The 27,827-nt window shown below is 40.5% G+C and overlaps 2 protein-coding genes across 8 annotated transcripts in view; one reads left to right on the plus strand and one right to left on the minus strand.

Annotated features, from left to right (window-relative positions):
* The window catches only part of Mcm9 (minichromosome maintenance 9 homologous recombination repair factor), an 88,057-nt gene that overhangs the window by 10,004 nt on the left and 50,226 nt on the right, over positions 1-27,827 (plus strand). For 5 of the 7 annotated variants that reach the window (XR_007974383.1, XR_007974382.1, XM_052163568.1 and 2 more), the window contains exons 5-7: positions 4,434-4,634; positions 7,493-7,618; positions 8,859-8,978. Coding sequence is in view for 5 of the 7 variants with exons in the window: in XM_052163568.1 (XP_052019528.1) it covers positions 4,434-4,634; positions 7,493-7,618; positions 8,859-8,978 (447 nt within the window). In the remaining 2 variants the exon portion in view is untranslated. Of the gene's footprint in view, positions 1-4,433; positions 4,635-7,492; positions 7,619-8,858; positions 8,979-11,381; positions 12,269-21,521; positions 22,932-27,827 lie in introns of those variants that run through there. The other 2 variants (XM_052163571.1, XM_052163572.1) reach the window with 2 other exon arrangements.
* Asf1a (anti-silencing function 1A histone chaperone) lies at positions 12,364-23,720 on the minus strand. Its single transcript, XM_052163576.1, has 4 exons — positions 23,326-23,720; positions 18,146-18,261; positions 14,098-14,274; positions 12,364-12,757 (listed from the first exon to the last, which is right to left on the minus strand). Exons 1-4 carry the CDS (start codon positions 23,432-23,434, stop codon positions 12,545-12,547), a joined length of 615 nt encoding a protein of 204 aa, XP_052019536.1. The 5' UTR covers positions 23,435-23,720; the 3' UTR covers positions 12,364-12,544.

The following is a 27,827-nucleotide window of genomic DNA, read 5'->3' on the forward strand; positions in this document are numbered from 1 at the left end:
GCAGGACTGGAGCCTAGATCCGGATCCCTGACTTCTGACCCAGGCCTCTCTTCAGGGTATCTGTCATCTTAAAAGGACTCATGATGTGACTGTCAGGTGTGACTAAACATCTTACTGATACCTAAGCAAAGGAGTAGTTGCGTCTTTCTGCTGTGTGCTGATGACACCACAAGCAAGTGACATAGGTTTGGAAAAAGAATGTTCTCAGTAGAGAATGGTGTCTCCAGGTAGCACACTAAACCTGAATTATGTCTCCCCCGAAATCTTAAGCCTTATTTCTTTCAAATGTCATTCATAATAAAGGACAGGTAAAAGCAGTATGCTAACAGATATTTGTCTCATTACCCATAGCTATAAACCTAAGAAATCAAAAGACAGAGAGCATGTAATTCTTGCCCTTCAGGAATTCACATGCCTCAGAGCAGTGAAGTGGACTGCTGTGCTAATGATGGTGCTAAAGGTCAAAGGGATGGATCTGACTGGGGACGTCTGCAGGACTACAGATGCTAGGGAAGGGGAGGGACATAAAGAGATCATGCAGTGCTTTAGTGGAAGAACTGTAGCTTCACAAATAGTTTGCATATTAACTATAGGGAAATACCAAACTTTTAAGCGAATGTTTTATTTCTGTGAACTTCACAGGTACAAAGATCATATAAATCTGCCATTTAAAAGTAACTCACACATATGAAACCATTTGTGAATTTAAGTATTTTTAAATGTTCTACAGATACAAGGTAATTTTAGTATAACTATAGGTAGCACTTACAAGTTTAATATAATAATATGTAACACTAAGTTGATATTCCATTAATTTATACATACATATGATCTAAATTTCACTGTAGTATCATGACTACGTCAGATAATTTGCCCAACAAGAGTGCCAATAAGATTTAGATTCAATCCTAATGAGATTGCTATTCTTGGTCACTCTTCCTTACTCTGTTTCCTATGTAATCACTGTTTATAGAAAGTGATTTTTACTATATTGAAAGTTAAGGTCCTCATTTAATGAATATTGAAAGAACCTCAGTATAATCCATTAGAGTGAAGATAGTAAGGGGCTGTTTCAAGTAAGTATGTATTGAAACTTATTCCAGTTATTTTTATCCAAAAATTTTAAGAGGGAATACGGTAAAATGCCATTATTCTAGATTGACCTGAATGATGTATGAAAATTCTTGGAAACACATGTAAAACACAGCTACTGTGTTTGTCTGCATTTGGCATGAAGTTACATTTAGCTAGAAATATGCCTGCTAGTGTATACACTAGCACCACCATTTTTATGTGGTTAGTATATAACGAACCCTTCTCCAGGAAATTGAAAGCTCTGGAGATTACACATTACCTATAGAGATTTAGAGAATGAAAGGCATTTTTTAGCACAAAAACATATATGGCAGTCTTGGGCATGAAAAATTACCTACTGCAAGATGGTATTTCTTGTGTAATATATAAATATCAAGATTGGGTTCAAGATATATTCAACATCCTGCATTCAAGATGACTGAAATTTGGAGGGATTAAGTTGATGAAATTTTTGTTTTGTTTTTGGTCCCCTTTTATATTCCTAAAATAGTGGATGTCACAAATTCTTAATTAAATACTTGTTAAATGGCATGTTGTGTTGTATCTGGTATGATCACAGACATCAGGGATTAGTAAATGTGCCTAAAAGCTGCCTAAGGTCTCTTAAGAGAATATAGAAGTGTGGTCATTTGCATCCCAGGAATAGGTTTTCCTCAGGTAGGAAGGAATAACTAAGGAGCAAGTTGGCTGTTATTGGTAAATAAGAACAAGGCAAACATATTTTTAAGGCGATGATCTTTAACCTTTAACCTTTAACCTCTAAAGTAATATTAAACCATCTTTCAGAAAGTAAAAACATAGAGCAATATTGTAAACTTTTTTTTTGGATTTAGTTTTTCGAGACAGGGTTTCTCTATGTAGCCCTGACTGTCCTAGAACTCACTCTGTAGACCAGGCTGGCCTTGAACTCAGAAATCTGCCTGCCTGTGCCTCCTAGAGTGCTGGGATTATTGTAAACTATTTGCCAAGATAGTACAGAAATAAAAAAATAAAAAATATGGGCTGGAGAGATGGCTCAGTGGTTAAGAGCACTGACTGCTCTTCCAGAGGTCCTGAGTTCAATTCCCAGCAACCACATGGTGGCTCACAACCGTCTGTAATAGGTTGTAATAGAGGGATCTAATGCCCTCTTCTGGTGTGTCTGAAGAGAGCAACAGTGTGCTCATAAACTTTTTTGTTGTTGTTGTTTTTGGTTTTTGGTTTTTTGGGTTTTTTTTCGAGACAGGGTTTCTCTGTGTAGCCCTGGCTGTCCTGGAACTCACTCTGTCGACCAAGCTGGCCTCAAACTCAGAAATCTGCCTGCCTCTGCCTCCAAGAGTGTTGAGATCACCACCACCTGGCTTGTACTCACAAACATTAAATAAATAAATCCTTTTAAAAAATTAAATAAAAATATAAAAATCTTGAAATTTCAATTTGAAAGTATCATTTGGAGACCTGCTTCCCTGGTCGGATCATGTCACATGTTGCTGCCCTTAAGCAAGATGGTGGTAAAGCCAAGATGACGACCAGTCACTCCAGTCACCGCCACAGTGAACCATTACAGATGAGCTGGCTGAGCCAGGCGTGATGGCGCATGCCTGTTGTCCCAGCACTAGAGAGGCAGAGGCAGGCATATTTCTGAGTTCAAGGCCAGCCTGGTCTACAGAGTGAGTTCCAGGACAGCCAGGGCTACACAGAGAAACCCTGTCTCAAAAAACAAAAACACCAAAAAAACAAAAAAATAAAAAAATAAAATGAGCCGGCTGGTTGTTCACCATCACTGTTGCAATCACGTGGAGTTGGCAGCTGATACTGGGACCAAGACAAGAGGGAGGTGAGGGGGGGGGGGGGAGCTTCGCTGTACCTGGAGCCCTGTGTTCCTTGGGAAGGAGGCCTGTTCTTTGAATGGATCTAACACTGGCACACTCATAAACCAGCAGAGAGAGCACAGAGTGTCCTGGATCCTAACAGGCTACCTAGGCAGGGATGGATACTCACAGAGTCCGAAGAAATGATGTATCTGGCAGAAAGGTGGGGGAAAGAAAAGGACTCCACATGGCCAGGAAAGACCTAGGCTGTTGGGCTCAGCACCATCTGACAAGGTATTTCTCCAATGGTGAATGCTAACTCAAGCCAGATTATATTAAAGGCAGGCTTATTGGGAAGCTGCTCAATGGCAAGTTCATTGTCTCCAAGGACTGAGGCCAGGGAAGTCGCCCTGGGGGGTTGGGGGGGAAGGGGAAGTAGAGGAAGGGTGCATTCACACAGAGAGAGGAGAAGAAATCAAAATGTCTGGACTATACAGAAAGAGCCTCTGGGGGAAAAGCAGCCCAGCCTCTGGGCTGGAAAGTTCAGAGTTGGGGGCAGGGTATGTCAGGTTGGGGCTGCAGCATGCAGGATGCCAGGTCTGTACCTCAGTCCCTTGTCGTGGGGTCTGAAACTAGTTATTTTATGCTTTGAAGTAGAATCAATATCCACTGATCTATTATTGGTCATTCCTTCACTGAAAACAGCAGGAGACTGAGTAAAATATTAATAAAGTAAAGCAGAACATACAAGAAACTAAAGTACATGCTAGACAGCAGTAGATTGTCTACTTTCCTGATTCCAAGCTAATGCAGTTTCAGTTTCTGGCTGATTAGTTTCTTAGAGAATGAATATGTCATCGGACATAACAGTGATAAATAAATTATCTAGTGCACTATTCTCGGTAATGGGTATTAATTATATGATTATCATGTAGCAGATTTTGTTGTTGTTAAATGCTGACTTTGACTTTACCTACTGTTTTAGGGGCTGAGGATCTGGGGTGTGTTTTAATCTAAAATTGGTCGTTGCTTTCTGGCTTTTTGGATTTGGTCTTTTTCATAACTTCTTTTTTTTTTTAAATACTTATTTACTTATTATATGTAAGTACACTGTAGCTGTCTTCAGACAGCCAGAAGAGGGTGTCAGATCTCTTTATGATGGCTGTGAGCCACCATGTGGGTGCTGGGATTCGAACTCATGACCTTTGGAAGAGCAGTCAGTGCTCTTACCCGCTGAGCCATCTCTCCAGCCCCAGGATTTGGTCTTTTTGAGACAGGGTTCCTCTGTATAGCCCTGGCTGGCCTGGAACTCACTCTGTAGACCAGGCTGGCCTCGAACTCAGAAATCCTCCTTCCTCTGCCTCCCAGAGTACTGGGATTACAGGTGTGCACCACCACCACCTGGCGGTTGTTGCTTTCTGAATGAGATGTACTTCGAAACAAAGCGTATGGGCAGCTTCTTTCTAATTGCTGGTCTTTTGCCAAGGGCTTCAATGCCATCTCACTGTGCACGATATTCCTGCTGGACTCACATGGTGCTTTCCTTAGGAGATGACCTCACCATCTATGGGGTTGTAATGCAGCGGTGGAAACCCTTTCAGCGAGATGTACGCTGTGAAGTGGAGATTGTCCTGAAAGCCAACTATGTCCAAGTGAATAATGAGCAGTCCTCAGGGGTGGTCATGGATGAGGACACTCGAAAAGAATTTGAAGACTTCTGGGAATACTATAAGAGTGACCCCTTTGCAGGTTTGTGATTAAGGGCATAAGGCTCATCATAATTGACTACATTCAACTCAGTAGTTTAATGGGATATGACTTGCACACAGCTTACGTGATGTGTAAGAAAGACAGTGTGGCTTTGTTGACGGGTATCATTTAGTCAGTATCTTCAAGTCTGTTCCTGGCATTGAGATTTTATTTCTTTTGTGTGTGTACATGTGAAAGCCAGAGATCAGTCTTATATCACATGTTTTCTTGCCCCCACCCCCAAGTCACAGAAACAAGTTGTCTGACTTCAACAGAAGGCATCAGTGAGGCCTAGGTCACATGTCTTGTCTCCCCTGCATTGGGAATACAGCATGTGTGACCATGTCATGTGGGTGCTGGGGAGTAAACACGGTCAGTCCTCGTGCTTTTGTGCATTAAGTACATGCTTTTCTAGCATATTTCCAAATAAAGACCGTGTTAGCTGAGGATTTAAAGTAAGGGAAAGACTGATGGAGAGACGGTGGCAGAACACATTTGTCGTTGTAGCACAATGTGAGCTTTCGATGCATTACAGCATAAAATAACACACTACAGCCTTGGGCTTAGAAAGTATTATTTTTTATTTAAAGAAAACCCCACATGTATAAAACATGAATTAAATTTTGTTTTCATTCTTCTTTGGAGCTTTCAAGAAAAATAAACTTTTATCTCCATTCTAATGTATATTATTTTATTCTCAAGTCACAAGCCAAACTAGACACTTATTTTACAAAGTAAAGCTTCCATTCGTCTGTTTATGGACTGTTTGCTTTTATTTTGTGAGATTTGTTTTTAAATCTTCCATGTATACTATATATGTAGAATTCTCTTATCTTCCTTTTAATGTAATCAGTGTAAGAAGGAGCCCAAAGTTCTCTAAGCTGTGGCTTTACGTAGCAAGTACTTTTAAAATCATCCATTTTTCAGTGTAGTTTTTGACTGAACTGTTGTTAGGTTCAGGTCCGTGTAAGACTGTGCAATGCTTCTTTGAACCGAGTTCATTCCTTATCCATCCCAGTGCCACAGCTCATCTGCCTTCATTACAGCGCCGTCTGCCCTGGATAGTCCCAGGTCCCTGGGCTGATGACTGAAGAGCTGTCTTGAAGCAATGCAGCTCATTGGCCAGATAAAGAAAGGATAACATATAATAACCTTGTAAGTTAGAAAGACACCATGAAATTCCGGCAACATTTCTTAGTGTGAACTCCCTCCCTTCTTATGGTCGTAGATACTGGTACAGTATATATCTGACCATTTTGAAGTAGTATGTGGATCTTGCTGGAGTGGAGAAGAGAAGCGGCCTCCAAAGGGCACCTTTCTTCTGCAGCCCAGTGCTGCTTTTCTTGGGGTTTGACTTGAAAACCCCTGAAACTGTGGGAACTGATGGGGCCACAAGCTTAGTACTTGGGTCTGCTGGGTCACTTGAACTCATACTGTGCTGATTTGATTATCTTATAACAACATGGTCTGAAAGTAGAAATGTGGAAGGGATTGATTGCATCACATGCCATTACAAAGCCACAGGAAAGAGGCGGTAAAGCAGAAAAGTGTTCAAGATAAGCACTGGGACCTGTGTCTAGGCTAGACCCTGACCCTATGCCCTTTACCACTGGAGTGTGGCTTCTGCCAGCATGTGATAGTTCTGGCTCACCTCACCTACTCTTAAACTTGGTTCTTAGGGCCATTCTGTTTTTATGTGTAACCCTTGGGTTTTAATCAGAATCTCAAGTCTTGGCTTAGAGCCCTGATCTGTTTTCTCTAGGCTTTCTGTCTAGGAAGGGAGAGTCCCTCTACTCATAATGCACTTCCAACATTTTCTGCACCACCCTTCTGATTTCCTTTTAATCAAGAGGCTTCTTTCTTTGCTATTCTGTTCTTGGGCTCATCACCGTCAGGTCCTTGCCACTGAGTCAATGGTGAGCCATTACAGGCTAGGAAGTAGCTCAGTGGATGGCTCTAGTCCCCAAACTAAAAGACTGTCTCTCACAAATAGTCTTTGTACATGAGTTATCCAGCATAGATGGGCTCAGGGAAAACTCACAGGAATCCTGTCAACTGATAAGACCAGTGACTGGATCAAGGGCTTTATTTATGAATCACTAAAATGATTCCCAGATTTGTTGCTTATATTTAAAGCACACAATTGGATTTCAAAATCTTCACCTGGGATTATTGGAGTTCTATTTTGCAATGATCTTAATATACTGATACCACAGTAACTTATTCCAGATTAAACAATTTCTCAAACAATCAACACATGCCAAGTCAACTTACAAGGTGAATTAACTTTACTTCTTTCAGAAGCCCCACAGGCTCCAGCTTACCTCTCTAGAAGATACTAGTTATTACAGCGCCTCATTCCCGACGCTATTTCCTTTACCTAAGTAGTGCGGGTGATTTTAGTGACATTTCCAGAGAACATGACTGCATTGTATTAAGGAATAATGCTGGCTTGATAGCTACAAGTTGAAAGAGAAAAGGAAGCCCCTTTTTTTATCCAGTATAACAAATTTATGGAAAGAAACCACTCTTCTTTTCATGATACTAAACTTGAAACCTAACCAAGGTCAGTGCAGTATAGTGGCATGGACCTGTAGTCCCAACACTAGGGAGACTGGGGAAGGATTCCACATTGGAAACCACCTTTAGCTACTTTCAGGACCATCTCAAAAGCCAAACTGAGAAAGAAAAGCAGAATCTAAACAAAGCTCTTCATTCTCTTTTCCTATTTGACCTGGCCTTCTTTATCATTTTAGATTGGCACAAAGAATGTGCCTATATGAAAATGGCTACAGGATAGGGAGATTTCAGGTTGAAGTCCTAGAAAATGATAACTTCTGATCTTTCTCACTTCCCAGGGAGGAATGAAATATTGGCCAGCCTGTGTCCTCAGGTGTTTGGGATGTATCTAGTGAAGCTTGCTGTGGCCATGGTACTGGCTGGTGGAATTCAGAGAACTGACGCTGCAGGAACAAGGGTTAGAGGTCAGTACCCACTGACACACGTTTGAAAATGCCCAAATAAAACCCATTACTTAGGATACTAATGTAAAGAAATTAATTTTAAAAGCTGCCTCTAGAGCTGTCTATTTTCTAAGTGTAGTTTCTAGTTCTATTTTCATACTTAGTCTATATCCATATTTATCAGAGGCCACTTGCTCTAATTCCAGAAAAATGAAAGAAATCACTAAGTTTTTCAGTGGTTATACTACAAGCCTAATTAACTCCCTTGAAGGGAGGGAGCGAGAAAGTGTGTGTGTGTACGTGTCTTAATGTCTCCAAGCTGGTTGCCATCTGTGACTGTCAACTGCTATACAGTTGTCTGCCTGCTGATTCTCCTGCTGGTAGACAGCAAATATGCCATCTGCCAGGAGATGCTGCTGTAGGTCACACTTGAAGCAAAGACTGCTCCGAATGTGCAACACTATCTGGATGACAGAAAGTTCCCGTGCAGCAAGCAGGACACGCACAGAGCTGTTAACCAGAGTTAACCCACACACTAAAATACTGACACAGGCTATTAGTACAGCTCTAGGACCACATCGTACAGACGCAAATAAACAGAAGCGGTTGATAAACTGTGTATTGTGATCATCTGCTATCTGCAAGGCACTTTGCTAAATGTTGAGCTTAAATAATGGTTAAAGAAATTTGTTTGTCCAGTGAAAATATCTGCGTTAGAAATGTGTCCATTTCTATTAAGTATGAAATTTGAGTACTTGGTCATTTTAAGGTATACATTCCACCAAGCTGTTGAAATTTACATAAATGAAAATGTTTTTATTCAGTTGATATAATCATAATGGTTAAAAATCCTAAACATATAGAAGTACTTTAAAATATAGAATAAAGCCTTACATGACTTGTATGGATAGCTTTAATCACTGTAGTTTGGATTTAAAAATAGATACAACCAGAAAGTTTTTATAAGTCAAGGATTTTTAAAATGTTAGACATGGGCCTAAGCATCTGGAAATAGCACATACTCTATTAAAAGATTTCAAATTTTAAATGTCACATTCAGTAATCAAAATGCTATATTTGTGACAGCTAACTTTTCTAAAGATTTTCTAGTTAACTCCTTCCTTGAAGAGCCTTGCATAAAATATATCAAAAATACCACACAAAATGTGTTGGCATTTCAAATGGGCTACTTTCTTTATTAGTTTTATGTTATTCATAAATCCTTTAAAATTTTTTGAACTTTTACATTTACTTTTTCTAGGTGAATCTCACCTTTTATTGGTTGGGGATCCTGGCACAGGGAAATCACAATTCCTTAAATATGCAGCAAAGATTACACCAAGGTCTGTTTTAACCACAGGAATTGGATCTACTAGTGCAGGTACTGTATGACAATTTTACGTAATTTAAAATTAATATAGAAATGAACACAATCAATTCCTTATGAAAAAGTAGTTACTTTTTAGGTTTGTCAAAGGTACTGCCAAAAATCGAAGTAAATGTAGCATTCTTTATGTAAAATTAAAAAGATATTTCAAAAAGGTCCATGTCCTCTGTATGGAACTTAGTTTTATATAGGAAAATGTAAAGATGTCATTTTATAAACATCTACTCAAAACAGGGAAATTCATTTACAAAGTAGGTAGATAGCATATAGCTTAAGGCATTTTCATGGACAACAGTGGCTCCTAATGACACCTCTTAGGGAAATTTGTGCATTTAGAAAACATGTTTTTACATACCTACTAAGAGATTTTGTTCATGCATTGTAATAATTCTACAGCAAGTACATTTAAAAGCTCTAACACAGAGACTGCGACAGGAAATTTAGGGAAAATTATTTTTTTGAAATGTGTCTTAATGTTTTCTACTCTTAGTTTTGATTGTTTCTCCTGTTCTAAAAATAGTTTGGCTTACTAGTGTTATTACATGTTAAGATGCCCTCATGTCTGTAGTCTCTTCTCTTATATGATACTTACACTTTGAAACTCATCATAAAAAAGAAAATATCCAACAGTCCCGTCTGGGGATTTTAAATGCTATATTAGTAAGTGTTGATTGGATGGGCTCTGAATTGACAATACCAAAAGAGAAGGGTTGGCCTATAACGAGCCACCCACCTATACACTTTGAAATCCTTGTGGCTGAGTGTGACATTTTGTGAGTAATTATATGAAATGATTGCCAACCAGTCATGTGGCATGCCAAGCACTAAGCCTATGCCATCTTACAGGCCATTATTAATGAGGAAGTATTACATAAATGGCTATGGCTTCAAAGTGTTAGTGATAATGTAAAGTGAATTAGCACTCTTCCCTTGTTTTAGATGTCAAGATCATAATCCAAAGGTGAGAAAAAAGATTGGTAAAGATTTTGTAATTGTAGAAACGTATTGCTGCTTCTTACCCATTCAAAAGATGTCAGTGGCCTTTGGCACTCTTGTAATCCATTAGAATCAGGCTGCACACAGTAAGTGCAGCAAAGGCTACTTTTATGAACAACTTAATATAAATGTATACTTGCATTGCATCGTCATATCGTATTTTACACTATGAATTGTGATAGAAAACATGTCACAGTCTTTAAATTTTGTATTACCTTTCATTGACTTATTTTGTGTGTATGTATATATGGCCGTTAGATGACAATTTGTGGGAGAATTAGTTTCTACCATGTGAATCCTGGGTATTGAACTTAGTCAGGCTTGATAGCACACCCCTTTACTCACTGAGCCATCCACACTGACAGCCCCATAGACTTCTTAGTAAAACTAGACCCTGAAACTATAAGGTAAAACAGTAACAGAAATGAAGGGTCAGTCAGGCAAGGTTATGAATGAGCAAATACATGCATGCCTCCTCAGACTCTGAAATGTTTCCTCAGCTCAAACAATACCATTGTAACCGAGCTCTTCAGCGGCACGGAGAGTGTGTGCATGCGTGCATGCTGTATGTGTGTTATGTATTCACCAGACATTTACCCTGATCAAAAAGAGGAAATAGTGCTGGATATGGAGTTGAACGACTTTAATCGCAGCACTCAGGAGGCAGAAGCAGGTGGATCTCTGTGAGCTGAAGGCTAGCCTGGTCTACATAGAGTTCAGGACAGCCAGAGTTATGTTGAGAGACCGTATCTCAAAAATAAGAAACAAGGGGGAGAGGGCAGCCTATAAGACTTTTAACTATAATTCAGACATAATGTCTCAAATCCCTGCATTGCTAGTTTCTTAGTTCTAATGTTTAATTTAAATATTTCTATTATTATTCTTTTACTTTTAAATTCTATAGAGCAGTAACTTTTAAATAATAAAAGTCAAGAGTTTTATGTCTCAAACTTTGGTGACAATGGGCCATAGATTTAAATATTGATATAAAAACCTAACCACATAATGTCATTACAAAGTCATTTTTATAATCAGCCCAAATACTTCAGTGAATTATTTAACTTGGCAATTTAGTTTATGTTTTATTTCTAACAAACGTATCTTACTGTATTGATCACTGAACTCTTGTTTTTTAACATTTTCTCCTAATTGTAATTAGACAAAATGAGATTTTTTTTCAAATCGTTTTAGTAGTCAGACATATTTTATTTTTAAAATCTATGAACTGAGTAATGGACAATACTGTAATAATCTGGAGTCTCAAATTTCAAAGTTTAACATTAAACAAGACTTTGTTTCACAAATTTACCTTTTAAAATAGCAAGAAATATATACAACTTAAAGAGTCTGTATTTAAACAAATGCCCTTTGCTTTTCCTCAAAATGCTTTTGGAAGTGCAGTATAAAGCTCAGATGTGAAGGCACTGCATAACCTGCATCCTAGGACTATCCTGTGCATCATCGCCGGGAATCAAATGAAAATATTGGTCTGCAAATTTAATGGATCAAAACCTTGGAAAGTATTTACTTCTCACTAAAGAAAATAAACTTTTGGCCCATTTATTTGATGAATTCCTTCCTAAAGCTGCTCTTCAGAAAGAAAGAAAAGGCTGGAAAAGCTGTTAGATTATGTCAACTACAGATAATACCCTGATCTTGCATGTTAATGAGAACCAGAAGATATGGGGTAATATGGCTGCAAATGGTAAAACATACTTCCTAAAGTAGCCAGCCAGGATAAAGCTAATCAGACCTTTATAAATTACCCTGGGATAGTAGGAGTGCCAACCACACAAGCTCAGCACTTCTGTAAACAGAGAAAGAGCAGCTCCGAGCCATTATAATGTGATCTTCTTACACCTTAGAGACAGACCTTGCATCTGCTCTTGCCATGTTGAAATCTCTGGACAGTGATGAGTTAGGATCGTGGTTTCTCGGTTTTAGATGTAGGGAAGCATACACCATAGCCAGAGAGACTGCAAAGGCAGCAGCCTCTGTTCTATAAAAACAGGAAATCCCGTGTAACGCAGGCCATGCTAAGACACACTGGGGTAGCCTAGGAAACCCTGGTGGCGTGTCATTGATTTCAAGTCCCATTTTAAAGTTACCTTTTTTACTACAGAATGGAAGTTTTCTCCTCAAATTAAAAGGACACTATTTCCACAGGAAAAATCACTTTAGTTGAAGTAAACTTTGTTCTTTTAAAGGCTAGTAAATCTTATTGTCCAAGAGGCTAAAACAACACCTTTACAACCTGGTCTAATAATTGATAACTTTTCTTTTTATAAGTACTTTAATTACATATAAAAGAGAAGAAAATAATATATATGCTTTAATCAGATTAGTTTCATGAACAAATAAAATAACACATTAGAGAAAAAAGTACTTAAAAATAGTTGTATTTATAATCCACAATTTGCTCAAATACTGGTTTTCTTATAAACTTTCTACAGGATGTTTTTAAACAAATTCTTCACATTTCACGTTGACTATGTACTTACGGAACTTCAGGGAAATAGTTCTGTTTTTAATAGCTTAATCTGTGCTAATGGGATGGCACGTAGTCACATGCAGTCCATGTGGGATTCTAACATAACATTGAGTGAGTTTTCTGACGTGGACCATCCCTTTGACGCTGAAGGTAATGCATCTGTTGAAAGAAGGGACTGTAGATTTGGGTTACTGCTCTCTGCATCTTCCAGTTTTTCTGTGTTATCTTCCCAGTTAATGTGGAATCTTGTGACTCTGGGATTAGATGCCAAAATGTTCCTTTGAAGCTAGAAAGAGAAACATTTAAGTGGTAAGCACTAAGAAAGTTAGATTATCATGTACAAACTGGGCAGTTCTGGTTCTCTTCATCTTTTTAGAGGACTAAATTCATATGCAAAGGCATCAGCAAGAGAAGCACTTCAGCATTACTAATAAGCAAGGACCACAATAGCAAACAGCAAACGTAGTCTCATTAGCCTTTGGAAACAAGGTAAAGGGAGGTGAGGGGTGGGGAACAACCCATCGACATATTTCACTTCCCAACAAAGTACCTGCTTTTATACTTCTGCTTCCTAAAGAATAAGGGAGGGAAAGGTCCTTTTGTACCTTGTTAGAGGATGTTTTAGTTAGATAAGTGTATCTTTAGCCTGATGTATGTTCAGGTTGGGGATAGCGCTCATTGCCTTGGACATACTGTGGAAAAGTTCCTAGATTCAATGCTAAGCACCAAGAAATAAAATACAAAACACAAACTTCAAATGAACAATTTTCCCCAAACAAAACCCCTAATTATTGGGATCCTAGCAGTAACATATCAAATCTCATTTTTTGAAACAGTAATGTGCTCTAGTTTCTTTTACTGCCATACAAAGGTTCTACAAAGAGTAACCCTGTGTCAACAGGAGGTCCCCTGCAGAAAGGAGAACAAACTCTAGTCTATGTAAGGCCTGGCAGATAGAGTACCAGATTAGTTAGTCGCCAGTAACTAAACCCCTTAACCATTCTCAGTGAAAAATCTAAAGGTTTAAGACTATTGAATCAGATTTTAATGTCTCAAAATTCAACTTGTTATCATCAGAAGTACTTAAAAACTTTTAACCTTTAAAAATAGCAGGATAAATGAATGAAAATGCGCACAAGCTAGGCGTAGTGACAACTGTAATTCTAAAACGTGGACATTGAGGAAGGAAGAATCCCACAGTTCAAAGACAACTTGAGCTACACAGTCTCAAAATTTCTGCCAAAGAAATAAAACAAAACCAGTCTAATCCTGGACATGATTTTGGGAAGAGTCATATGCAAACTATTTTAATCACGTCACTACAAACAGAAGACCTCACATGTCCTTGGCTGAAATGAAATCCCTAATGGTACAGAGAAACAAAGGCCTGCTTTTGCAGGAAGCCTTTCCATATTCTACTAAACCATCAGACTCAAGGTTCCCACCTAACTGTCATGTGGGGAGGCAGGGTGGAGGCCATCCATGCAAGCAGAACAAGAATTAGTTTGTTCAAGTGCTACAAAACTTCAGATCTGCTTTAAGGCCATGTTCATGGTATACTATGAAACAGCAACCCCTAAAAACTGGACAGTACAAGTAATTAAAAAGGAACAGTAAGAAAATTACCTTGGAAAAGTCTGGTTTTACTGGTGGATTTTCCCTTAATTCTGTTTCAGTATATTCATTATTTACATAGTAGCCAACTCTAATAAATTCTTGACCTCGGTAGGTGCAGGTTATCAGTACAACTGTTACCCCCACTGCATCTGCATCTGGGATGAGCCCTGCATTCGGTGCATCAGCCTAGAGTAATTCAGAAAGAAACATAAAAAGGCTGTTAGTGGCAGGTACAGCAAATGAGCAGAAATTACCTTAGCACTACTTGAAACCATATTAGTAGGGAAAATGTTTCTACAATTTATTTTTGGCTTTTAGACTCAGAGTCCTGCTATAGCCTTAGCTGGCCTCAGATTCACTCGGTTCTGCCTCCTGAGTGCTAGAGTTACAGGTGGACACCACCACACCCACCCAGCCAATGTTCTTCGGTGGGAATTGGCTTATACCTGGAAAATAAGGTTCATGTTTCTCTGTAGTAGTGCTGGGTACACTTACTACTTGTACGTATAATTATAGCTAAAGAAAGAAATAATTCTTTTCTTTTTAATATATGACAATTAATTACATAATAGTCATTATAAAATCCATTATTTATAACCAAGTCAATCACTGTAGTGATCCTAACCTTTTACAGTCCTAATTTTCAGTCCCAAATTACTTTGTACCAAATTAAGTTTCATAGAGCCTATTCCAGTAAGTGTTTATTCTATCAGTTCCCTCTTCTATCCAAGACTTTTAGGTTCTTCAATAGTAAACCCTGTAAAACTGACAGCAGAGGTCAGCAATGTAGTTCAGGTCAATCCCAGCACCAACTAAAAAGTACACATAAAAATAAACAGTGAATACAAATGACAAAGGATCTGAAAAACTATAGCAAAGTTTGAAAAAAGAAAAATCCTATTGTTATTTGCGCCACATACATTGTGGACATTCAGTGCAAAGACTACTTAGGTAGATGACACCAAAGACCATGTTTTGAATCATCATGAACCTAAAGGAGTTAAGAAAGTGAAACAACAGAACTAGAAGACATTAAAAATGCCAGAAAGGGCTAGGGGTTGTGTCCACAGCCCTCATCAACAAGACTTCTGAGACAGATAGACAAGTAACAACCTGTAGCACTATTCTGCACAGTAATATGAACACTTCAGTAAATGCTTTTAGCTTGGAAACTTAAGACTATGTTTATTGTATATATAGCACATACTTGGCACCAAGAGCCATAAAACTCCATGGAAACTAAAGCTTTCAAATCAGTCACCTTCAGCTTCTCTTACTCTCTTCCTGTGTCACTCTTAACATCTCAACATCTCATTCCTAAAGGTTGGGTGTTCCTTCCGGTTATGCAGAATGCTGCTAACTCGCATTTCTTACTCATCTCTTCAGTTCCCAGCCTACTGTCTATATTGCTGCCATTTAAACATGCATCCATTTCTATCCCTTTGGCAGGTTTTAAACATTGGATGCTTTAGTTCCTTGGGCTCTTTACAGCTCTGTATTTCTCGTGTGTGTGTGTGTGTGTGTGTGTGTGTGTGTGTGTGTGTGTGTGAAACATAAGTTCTATAAGATGAACTAGAACTCTTTCATGCCTCTGTGCCTCAAACAGTTCCTTGACTTTAAGTTCCTTCCACACATCCACCCAAATTTATCTCTTGACATCTTCATCAAACCTTCCAACAAAAGTCCTTTAGGATTCACAAGGTAGCAGCTTCCCTTTTTATGTGTTTGTTTTTTGACACAAATTTCCTAATATGTCTTAATCTAAATGCAGCTATAAGAATTTATTATTTTAGAATCTTCTCATTACTCAGTTCCTGTCCTGATGCGAGTATTGGATCCCTGTGGACAGACCCCAAGGGTGGGGACATAGACCCTCCTGTAGCACATACAGTCCGTCCTACAAATCTTACTCAACGTTGCAGGGCTACTTTCAGGGATTCTCATATATCCAGAAAGGGGTGAAGATGGGAGTTCAGTAGCTACCACCCAGCAAATTAGTAGTAATTGCATCTATGTTTAAAAATGTTGTTTGCCAAAGGATTTAACTTAAGCAAATTTGGGTCAAGAAATGTGCACACCTCTCAGGTCATTAAGAACGGAAAAGTGATAGGGATCACTTGTGTTGACCCAATCCAATACTGCTCAGGTGTCTGGACATCTCCTGTCCTAGGCCCATTCCTATGGCAGGCTTATTTAACTATACTAAGCAAAATGGCAGACCAGAAACATAGAACAGTTTGCTCACAACACAAAACAAAAACTGCCTTAGTTTCATTTTGTTAATAACTGTCAGACTTTGAAAACTGCACAGGCTAACACATGACCTAAATCACAGTGCTTTCTCTGTTCTTTTTGGCAACATCTACACTGATAGCAACAAAAAGCTGCATACTTCTATGAGATTTTCCTCACAGCACTGCAAGTCAAAAGCTTAGAAGTATGCTTACCATAAACACACAAGACTCCCAAAGGCTCACTTTAAAACCATGATGTCCAAGACTTTACAGCAATACAAAGTGTATATATATGGCTACATGTTAAGCTGACCTTCTTTTACATCATGAATTATCAGTACAGCATGTAGTCCCCAGGCTTTTGGGTCCAAGGAAATCCTGCCTCTTTATATAATGAGAATAAACTAATATTTTAATTATACATATAGCTAGTTTTGTCAGTAATTTTCTGATTGCCTTATTCCTCATAATAATGTTCTTTCTTTTTTAAGTATAGAATAGAGTTTATTCAGGCCATGGTGATTGGAGGTAAGACATAGGTAGAGGCAGACATAGGCAGAGAGACGGAGAGAGTAGAGAAGCAGAGGCCGGCCATGACCATGAGCATGGGGGGGGGGGGGAGGGAGCAAGAGAGAAGGCAATAGAGCCCTCATAATATTCTTCTACGGTAGTCAGTAGTGGGGTCACGTATCTTAGTGAGCAGGGGCATGAGGCCTTCCTGAGACTGCAGGACTTCCTTAGGCAGTCTGTTGCTACGGCTTTCACAAGGTTATGCACACATGGAACTCAGTTTGATGGCACTTTTAATTAAAGTATGGAAGCCTTTAAGTTACTGTAGCTGAGCCTTTTTTAGCCATTTGTTATATACACTAAATCATTTGGGGTTTCCTAATAGAAAACACTCAGGCCCAGATTCAGTTCTGTATTTAAAAGGCAGTATCTTTAACAATGTTCTCTTAAGCAACTCCTCACCCGTTTCTAAAGGGATTATTTCAAAGAAAGTATTCATTGAAATTGTCCTGTCTGTGAAGGCAGAAATAGAGGCCAAGCATAGAAGAAGTAGACCTTTCTCCTGGATTATGCCTGTAGTGAGATTTGATTAGGCAGAAATACTTATAACAAAAATTAATAGTTATTTAAAAGCTAGCTCATTACTCCTTGCAGCATTATAAATATCTCCCTCTAAGAAGCATAGATAATTGAAAGAAGTCACTAGTTTTATATAGTAATTTAATAAAGCAGGAGAAATAACACTCTTTGACAGAAGATAATGTCTAAAGCTTGGGCACAGACCTTTAAACACTGTCAGAGGTATCTGAGAACATAATTTATACTAAATATTTCCACTCACAAGTTCTAACAGGGTAATGGATTTGTCACAGTGGTCCTCTATAAAAACCTAGATAAGAAGCTTTAATGAAGTATTAGACTGTCATTCCAATGGCTAAGTCACATGTCTCTATCTGCTAATGTTACAGTTACTGATTATACCAAAATGAGGTTGTTGCTATCATATCAGCAGATGCATGCACGTGTCTGACCAGCACTTGAATGTATGTTTGGGGATGCTTTCCTCTTGAACAACAGTTCCATAGGACAAACCCAACCTTGTACACACAGTATGTTAGAGTCTTGTCTAGTTCCTGAAAATAAACTCAAAAACATCCTGCGTACTCTCAAATATGATAGACAGTGCCTGAAATGACAGCAGACTGCAAGTGAGAGTAGATAAAGCAGTTACCTAAAACAGAAAGGGTAGGGCTCCGAGGTAGTTCAGACTAGTAGAAACATACTTGGCATAAACATCTGAAGATTAATCTTACCTGAAACACAAACATATGCCTTCCTGCAGGAACGGGACCCACTAAAACAGAGTCTAAAACTTGATCGTATTCTTCACTTTCTGCAGAGCCCACATAGATAATTTTCCACTCCAAGTCTAGGGTTAAAAAAACCAAAAACATTATTTCATAGCAGCAATTATATATATATGTGTGTGTATATATATATATAATATATATATTATTGACCACTTAACTGCTAAATGGCTTACCAGAGAGATATGGAAATGTTACTTATGTAGATCTCTCTTGCCAGAATTCATATTTCATCCCAATAACTTCTCCAAATAACTGTTCATACAGCACTGGTCCCTGGAGAGTGTACCTCACAAGTAAAACATGAACGGATATTGAGGAAACACTAAACGTTTGCCATAGGTGCTCATAAAGCAGATGGGCACAGTAAGTTCTCAGAGACCTCCTTCAGTGAGAACACTGGGAGCAGATCCTACTGCCCGCGCTCATGTATGCAACCAGCCTCTTGTTGTGCCCCATGTTTAACTTCACCACTGTAGAAAAGCTGCCCTATGAAACAGAAATCACCACAGAATCTAAAGTGGAATAATCATTAGCAAACATTCCTCTCCTGACATAAATTTGTCAATCTGTTACCTCATCACTCTTACTAGCTAACAGAATAACTATGTTACTAACTTGTACTTACCATTGTACTAAAAAAAAACTATGCCAACTGGATACCAACCAGACACAATGGGGCTGTTCCCCTCCATGCTTCTTTCTGCCATATATTCTTAAAACCACTAGAGGAAACCAAGATCCTTATACCTCTTCATATAGCAGGGTACTTACATAGCATACAGGGAAGGGTATGAAACACTCAAGTACAACCTAACCTAAGACTTGCCTTGTAATTCAACCTAGATTTCATTAAGCACCCTTTCAGAAAATTCTCTATGGAGAACCAAGAAGATTAAAACCATCTTAACCTGTTTGAAGGAATGTAGGAATGTGCTCTTTAACATAGGAGGAAGATGACAACCTCCTGTAGTGTGCTCTATGCTTGGCTTCATTATAGAGAGACAGTAGTTACTATTATATCATGGCTCCACCATAGACTACGGCTATTTGTATTTTCAGCTTTCAGTACTTTTCCAGATTCAGGGTTCTGAATCAGGTCACTTATTTGTTGTTGGATCTAGGAAGAAACAATAACATTTTCTGACCAGAAAGAACAGTCACAAATGTAAAAAACCTGCTTGGTGTGTTCAAGAATAAGCCAAGAGGCTGGGATTTTGGAACAGAGAGAGAGAAGTTACCCAATCCTGAGGTTGGGATGGGGAGCAGCACAGCCACAACGCACAAGGCCTAATGCCCACCATGAAGGATTTTGGCTTAACACTTAGCAGCACCATTTTGTTGTTGTGCTGGGCATCAAGCGCAGAACTGTCACACTTCTAGGCACCCAGTTTAATCACCAAGCCCCAGCCCCAGCCCTCCAGCTAATGCTGCTTGCTAATGCTGTGATCCTGTAATAATTCCTCAAGGTGTGGTGACCATAACTGCAATTTTGCTACTGTTATGTAGCCAATGAATTGAAATATAAACATCTGTGTTCTCCAGTAGTCTTCAGGGAGTCATGACACACAAGTTGAGAACCACTGCCCTCAAGATTTGAGCAGAGAAATAACAGGAATCCTCCTTTTATCTTAAAGGATCATTTTACTTGCTGTGTTGTGTGTAAGTTGTGTGAAGGCAGGGGAACAAAAGATTGTTTCAACCGTTCAGTACTGTGAGTTTTGGTGGCCATAGGGCTGGTGTAAAGCATTCACATCCTAGATAAAATTTGGAAATGGAAGCAGCTGTAACCATTTTGGGGGCAGAGGGGGGTCTGTGTAAAGAATAATCAGGAGTTAGTTTTATATGTGTCTAAGATGCCTATTAGACGTTTAATTATAAACACAAAAACAAAGGCCAAATTTTAAAAAATTGAAATCTGGCAATAAGACATAATGACAAGGACAGGAACAGGATTCCTCAGCACTAAAGTTAGCAAGCAGGTCAGGAAGAGGGTGAATCAATGAAGTAGTTCAGAAAGAGGGGCCCAAGGAAGGAAGTAATCCAAAGCCAAATGAAGACACAGCTGAGGAGAAGGGTACTAGACAGCTACTGACTTACCCAAGGTAAACGCTTTATCACACAGATATAATTACTCAAGCACATATGCACTCTGTGTGTGTGTGTGTGTGTGTGTGTGTGTGTACAAGCGCGTGCGCACTAATATAAACAAAAAAGCTGAGACCTGGAGAAGGTAAGTAATCTAAAATTCACAGAGCTTACAAATCAGAATCAATTAAAGGTGGGTTGCTGCTACTCAAGAGCCTTGGTTTTAAGTCTTGCTCTTTCTAGTTTCTAGTAATAGGTTTATAGAATATAGGAACGGAGAGTGGGTTACTCTAACCTTAATAAGAACACAATGAGACCCAGGAACAGGCACAAAGTGGGTCTGAATGTGGTGGGATGCTTACTTATCAATTTGTTTATGAGCCAGTTTCCCTTTCTATGCCTCTATCTTATGGAGTTACGGATAAGGCCTGTGGCACTACAAGTTATGAGCTGAAGATTATTCATTTATTTTAAAAGTTAACTTTTCCATTTAATCATGGTAATCCCAGGCAGAAAGTATCTGCATGTGTGGTGGGAGGGATGCTACCAAGGAAATTTTAATTAAATTGTTGGGAAGGTCTGTGGTCTAGTAGAAAATATACAGCCTTTGCAATCCGAACAGGCCTGAACTTTCAAAGTATAAAGCCACAGGCTCAGTTTTGATGCACTGCAAATATTAAATCTTAGAAATTACAGGAAGGCCAATTAAACTTCCATAGGCCTTGTGGTCAAGCATAATAAAGCCCTTACTTAAATCTTTTTAAAATTTTTAAGTGCGTTCATGTATATATCCGGGCACTGATGTGGACGTCAGCGGACAACTGGTTGGAGTCAGTCCTACCAAGTGGATTCAGGCGATTGACAGGAAGTAGCTTTACTGACTGAGCCATCTCACTAGCCTTTAAATTCCACTTTTTAATGTTCTCTACTCATAGACATAAGCCCTGTAAAAGAAATAACCGTATTATCTTTAGAGCAAACACAACTGACTTCTGAAGCAAAACTACCAGGTAGCTCTTAAAGCGGAGTTAAAATATTTTGAGACTACGGACAATAAATGGTGGCTAATGGTGGCTAATCGGTACATTGGACATAGACACAAATCATAAATTCAAAATTCTCTTTAGAGTATTTTGCACTTTGATCAATAACTTAAAAAGTCATACAACAAAAGTGTGGACCCTAGAAAAGAGCTTCTGCAGGATCAAACAACTCCTGTTCCCTTACTCCACAGAGCCTCTAGATGGAGTACACAGGAAGGGCACCTTTTTCAAGGATTCCTTTGCAGCTTTGGAATGACTCAGCTTAAAATACCTTAAAATAATGGTGCCCTGGTTTTGAAGTGTATTAGAGGAAGGCATATTCTTGACTTGAGTAATACCACTGTTGTGAAAGGATCCCGGCTTAAAATGGAACCTTGTTTGGTTTCTGTGGATGGCTGGTTTTGAACTATCCAGTGTAATGACTGTAACAATATCCTAGACCCTATCTTCCTGTACAATGTGGACCTAAAATGGAAGCCAACATATGAGAAACACCTGTAGTGTAAAGAACTTCTAATGCCTCGAACACTGCAATGAGTTAGGATGGACTCAGCCTTGATCTTACTTATATTTGCTCATTTGTATACATTGGCAGTTCGAAAAAGAAAAGAAAAATCAGTGTTGGGGTTGGAAATGGGTCTGATGTGAAAATGCTGTTACATTCAAATGGAGAAATGAGCAAAACACCCTTACACTTCTATTAATCATCACAGCCTATCCAGAGACTACTGTATTTTAATCTTTAGTCAGTCTTCAAGATAAGTCCCACAGACTAAATGTATGCGCATTATAATTTACATATGCATTAAAAACAACTGGGTACACTTTAAGTGATGGTGATGGTTAGCCAAAGCAGTGAAGGGAGAAAGGGTTGTGACTTCCTTTTCACAGTTTTTAAAGGTTTATTATAATGGTTTTTATAATTAAGGTTAACATCCTACATGAAGTACATTGTAGCGATTATAAACTTTTAAATTGGAAGAGAAATTCTTTTCGTCACGATTAGGATAAATACTTCCAAGTCCCAAGATGTCCTCCCAGTTAACTAAAATTTAACACCAACGAAGTTAAACTTTCTGTTTCAAATGTTGAAAATGAAGCATTGATTTTAATAAAATCCGAGAAAAGCGATAAGAAGCCACATTTCAGCTTTCTAAATTCTGTTATTACCTCACTATTTCGCATTTTTTAAACCGTAAAATGTACTTCAGAAAGGAGTTTGCCTTCTATTTCCTAGCCAACGTTTGTATTTTCTCTGTCTGCCTGGACGTGGAGTTATTTTAATTGCATCTTCTTCACACGTTCTGGAGAAAGTCTCTCGGACTTTCTAGAAGCCAGAGAAGTGCCTGGAATTGGTTAAGCGCCCTGCTTTTGCTCTAGGGTGGGATGGAACTTCCTAGCCCGCGTCGTTTCTCGCTGTGAGGTCTCCGTTCCCCCGGGAGAGGCGTCCTCGCCGCTCCGGAGGCGGCGCACAGCATCCCGGGCGCCCGCGACGAGCACGGCCGCCCCCGGGAGCCAGGCGCCGGGGGGCTGAGCCCAGCGCCCGCCTTCCGCGCTGGTTGGTGGATGGAGCCGGAGAGCGGCGCGAGGACAGCCTCGGCGGGGCTCGGGCGGGAAGGCGCGGGCCCGCTCGCCCCTGGCGGTCCGGAGCAGGCGTCGTGCCGCCGGGTAAGATGGCTCCGCTCTCCGCCGGCCGCGCGTGCTCCCCGCCGGGCCGCGGGGCCCTGGGGCCGCCGAGGCCGCACGACCCCCCGGCAGCGCCGCGCGAGCCGGGGCCGCCAAGCACCGCCCGCCGCAGACAAAGCTGACAACATGGCTCCCTCCGCCCGGCAAGTTGCTCGCAAGTTGCGGCGCGGCCAGCGTCCCTCAACTTCAAGTTTCCCTCGCATGGCCGCCCTCCCGCCGGCCGCCGGCCGCGGCCCACCCCGCGCGAGGCCGGGCCGGGAAACTTTAACGTCCGCCGCCGCAACTGACAGCCCGGCGCCACTCGCTCACCTTCAGACAGGTCCTCGATGCACTCGAAGGTGATCTCGAACTGGAACGGGTTGTAGAAAGGCGACGGGTTATCCAGCACCACTACATTGTTCACCTGAACCTTTGCCATATTTTGAAGAAAACACAAACAATGGGGCTGGGGCTGGCGGCACCACAGAGTCCCGCGCGCGGCCGCTCCGAGAGCGCAGACCCCCGCCCCGGCGCGGCGCGGCCCGACGTCGTGCAGCTGCGACTTGAGAAACTTTTTTTTCCTTTTTATTTACACGGCAGCACTCCACAGTGTTTTGCAGCTTTCCTATTTCACTAAACTACAGCCCATTCTGCTCCGATAACTAGCAGCGTTGCCCGCGATTGGCTGCCCCCGAGCTCTGACCCTCCTCCTCCAGCGAGGGCCGCGGCGGCGAGCAAGATGGGCTCCCGCTCGCGGAACGGACGGGAAACTTTCACTGCGGCTCCACCTGCTGGTGCGGACCAGGACAAAGGCGCAGAACAAAGTGAGTGGAATAGGGGCTGGGAGGCCCGCGCGGAGGCCGCCGCCGGCGGGGGGAGGGGCGACGCAGGCCCCGCCCCCGCCCGGCGGGCCGGCGCCGCACGTCGGGCGTGGCCGCGGCGGGACGGAGGGGGCGGGGCCCGGGAGGGGCGGGGCCGGCGGTCGTGGCGGGAGGGCGCGAGGCCGCCCCGCGTGGGCGCAGCGTGGGCCTTGGGGGGTTCTCGTGTCCTCTCCCCGCTTTAACGCTTCCCCATCAGTGCAGACGGCTTTGCGGGGCTCTGCTGGATCTAGCAGATAAGATGCACTTTGCCGCACTAGTCAGGCCCAGCTGTCTGTGCTTCTCCTCGTAATGGTAGAGAATAGGGAGAAGGTTGGTTGCAGTGGGAATAAATTGCATTTTATAGCCCATGTCAGCTCGAAAGGAGCAAGCCATTTTGGAATTCAAGTTCTTGCCACGACAGTGAGGTGAAATAGCTACAAAACGAGGGCGGGGTGATTTTACACACACACACACACACACAGGCAGCCTGGAAATAAATCTAAATATGCGATCTTCAGCTGCACGCTGGATTTCTTCCCATTTCAGATCTGAAAAGATGTAGAAGGAAAAGAGGAATACAAGGGGAAAAACGCATGATCAGTTACAGCGAGGTTTCTGGGGTTTTTTGTGAAGGGGGAGAGAAGTTAAAAGTCGAGAAAATGGAAGTGTCAGAAGACATAGTGGTGTGTGAGAAAGAAGGAAGCACAGATAACAAACGTTTGCTCTTCAAGACATTTATAACAAACATTCATAAATTAAAGATTGCAGCATACAAATTCTGAGGAGCCCTCCCATGCCTGTGAAGCCTGTGAGACCATTTCAAGGCTGACTTGAGGAAATGTCGTTTGTTTATGGTATTTAGCTACCCCGAGGAAACGGAAACTTAACACCTTTGAGAATGTGAACTGACTCTTTTTACTGTGGGGGTACTATTCATCAACTATTGAGTCCTTTTCTTTTTCCTTATAAATAAAACTACTAAACTATTTAATGAAATCCGGAGTGAAAATTATTTCTTAGTATTAATCTGCAAGTGAAGTTTCCTGCTAGTGTGCAGAATTTTGATTAATCTTCTTTGGACATGTTCAGACTCTGGTGGATTGCTACTGACAATTTGTCCTTGTCCAGAGGCCTTTCGTTATTATGGAACAGGCGCATCCATGTTTAAGGAAACTAAAGTGGGGAAGAGAACCACTTTTATTGTCAGTAAGCTGAGCAATCCGTCATATATCTGTTCAGTCACCACAGTTTATGTGTATCAGGGTAAACGTCACACTGTGGTGGTAGACAAGATGACCCGTGGCTGGTAAATAATACACACAGCATTATTCTCCTTTCATGTGATATTAGCCAAGATAAAGAGACAAGCTACTATATGCTGACTATGTAAGATAGAGTGTCCATTTGAAGATTTAAGAAAACATGGCACCAGTGAGGTTGTAATCCTCAGTTACATACAGCAGGCACCCTTGAGATCCCAATTAACTTGTGAAAGCGCTCTTAGGTGCCTCTTAAATTCGTCTTGCTGTTTGCCCAGAAGTGTGTTATGAGTTACATAAGACTATTTGTGGTGGATGTACACACACACACATACACACACACACAAACGTATGTATGTATCAGGGTCTAAGGATATGTTATCCAGTTATCACTCGTTCGGTTCATTTTCTTACAAGTTTGGTTGGGGGGGGTGCTTGCTTGCTTGTTTGTTTGTTTAAAGTGTCATATATAACAGTGTTTGGAGGAGGACTTTTCCTTTTTCCAAGAGCTATCTCTAGGACTCTCATCTTGCCCCTCAAAAATTTTTAAAAGAAAACTTGCTCCAGTAGTCTCTTCACCATGAACAGTATTTTTAGAAACCTACGCCTCCTCCCTAAAACCCCTTAGAAGCACTCTCCCATGTGTCTAAGTAAACTGATAGGCTTTAGGAAAAAATGATGTATAAACGGAATTACTCCAACTGAGAGTCAGGACAATGTCTAGGTGACTTCCCAACAAAAAACCACGTTATGACTGATGAGTCAAAATGTAGAGGTCCCACATGAGGACCAGAGGCCTCACATCAATACATTCTACTTGGGCGGCTACCTGAAAGATTTCTTAGCTTTTGAAAATGAAAACCATGAATAAACTACCAAGGGCTGTTTTTTCAGGTTAAATTGTGTTTCCCTCAAATTCATATGTTAAAGCTCTATCATCTAGTATCTCAGAATGCGACACTGGTTATAAATAGGTCTCATAAAGAGGGGACTGAGTTACAGGAGGCTGTTAAGGATACACCTTCCTTCATATAAGGAAGCACCACAGGATACATGCATAAAGGCATCTCAAGGAAAGGACAAGTAGGCCATTCACAAGCCAAGGGACTGGCCTCTGAAGAAACAAGACAGTTTGCAAGCAGTCTTGCAAGGTCCAGTGTCCAGTATGGTGAGGAATACATTTCTGTTCTTTAAACTCTCTATGACATTTTGTTACGATAGCCCTAAAACCCAGACAAGCTTTAACACCTTTTTTTTCTCATAGCATGCTTGAGTATTTAAGCATGTTTTGTCCTCATGCTCCTGAGTTATCACGTGCCTATGAGCCATGAGATGCAGTGGGGAGGATGCAGGATGCTGTCTGTGCATAGCCATTCTCCAGTGGGAGAATCATGTACATTGGTTGGTATCTGAATACGCGAGCAGTGTGTTTCCATGGATCCGAAAATCCTCTATAGTGGGCTTCTAAGACTGAAACATTCACTTGAATTGAGGTTACACAGAGACCAATGAGAAAGCAAGTTAAATTCAGGAGAATTAAAATGAGCTGGATGAAATTTTCCTGGAGCTGAGAGGGAAATGGAGTCTCAGTCCTGCCTGCCACAAAAGGTAAAATAGAAACAGTGGAGAAACTTTTAAAAAGTACATTATTGCGATGGGGGGTGGGGGTGGGCGGTGCCCACAGCATGGAGGTCAGAGGCTATACTTTCTCCAACCTGCTTGGGTTCTGGGGGTGGAGCCCAGGCTGTCCAGTAGGTAGAGAGCCTTTCCCCACTGAGCCATCCCTATCTCTAACCTTGGTTCTGTTGCACTTTTCTCCTTTTATTTTATACAGTCACTGTGTCATCTAGAAAAGTCATTTGTATTATTGCTCCTATCTTAAAAAAAAAAAAAAAAAAAAAAAAAAAAAAAAAAAAAAAAACCTCAGCATATGTGTTGCTTTTCTGTTTGCTGGCTTGTTTTTGTTGTTGTGTTGCGGTGTTGAGAACTGAATCCAGGCTCTCACACGTGGTAGGCAAATTACACCCCAAGCCAGGCATACTGAACTGTGATCTTTATTAACATAAAGTCCCTCCCCCCCCCTTTTTTTTACACTAACAGAGCATCAAAACTTGGTGACTTGTTTTAAACATTATTTTCCCTGTAAAACTGTCAAATATGCAGATTTGCTGGAGTGATTTTCCAGATATTTCTAACTGAAACCTCAGTGATTCTAATTTGTTGTATATATACAGAAAGTATTTACTATGTTAAATTTCCGTGCTGAGTGCTAACATAAAGATAAAATAGATAAAACATATAAAGAGCTTATGATCCAGTAGCAAAGGTAGCTTATGTGATCAAAAGCACAACTGAAAGAGAAGGATTTAGGTTCCACTTTAACCAGCGACATTAAAATGAGCAAAAAAAAATGTTCTTTACTCTTTGTAAAGAATGTTTAAATAGCAGATATTTTGAGCAACCCACTACACTAGAACAGTTAGAAGTTACCATCCAGTGTAGCAACTGAGGGCTGGTACTTAGGAACTAGTCACATTTACTGTTGTCATAGTTGCAACTCTGTCTTCACCATAGCAGGTAAAATATAAAGTGTTTTTTATGTATAGGAAAATGGAGACCTAAAATTTCCTTGGGGGAAAAACATAGGCCAGCCAGCACTGTATTAATGACTTCATTAATGAATCCCTAAAGAGCAAAACTGTGAATGTGGATA

Source organism: Apodemus sylvaticus, chromosome 19, assembly GCF_947179515.1.
Source record: "Apodemus sylvaticus chromosome 19, mApoSyl1.1, whole genome shotgun sequence".
Lineage (NCBI taxonomy): Eukaryota > Metazoa > Chordata > Mammalia > Rodentia > Muridae > Apodemus > Apodemus sylvaticus.

Excerpts from the sequence above, each read along its gene's own strand:
- Asf1a (XM_052163576.1), bottom strand. The coding sequence starts at position 23,434 with ATGGCAAAGGTTCAGGTGAACAATGTAGTGGTGCTGGATAACCCGTCG. Across the intron at positions 14,275-18,145 it reads GGCATATGTTTGTGTTTCAG|GCTGATGCACCGAATGCAGG; the intron begins GTAAGATTAATC and ends GAATTACTCTAG. Across the intron at positions 12,758-14,097 it reads TAAAACCAGACTTTTCCAAG|CTTCAAAGGAACATTTTGGC; the intron begins GTAATTTTCTTA and ends TTCTCTTTCTAG.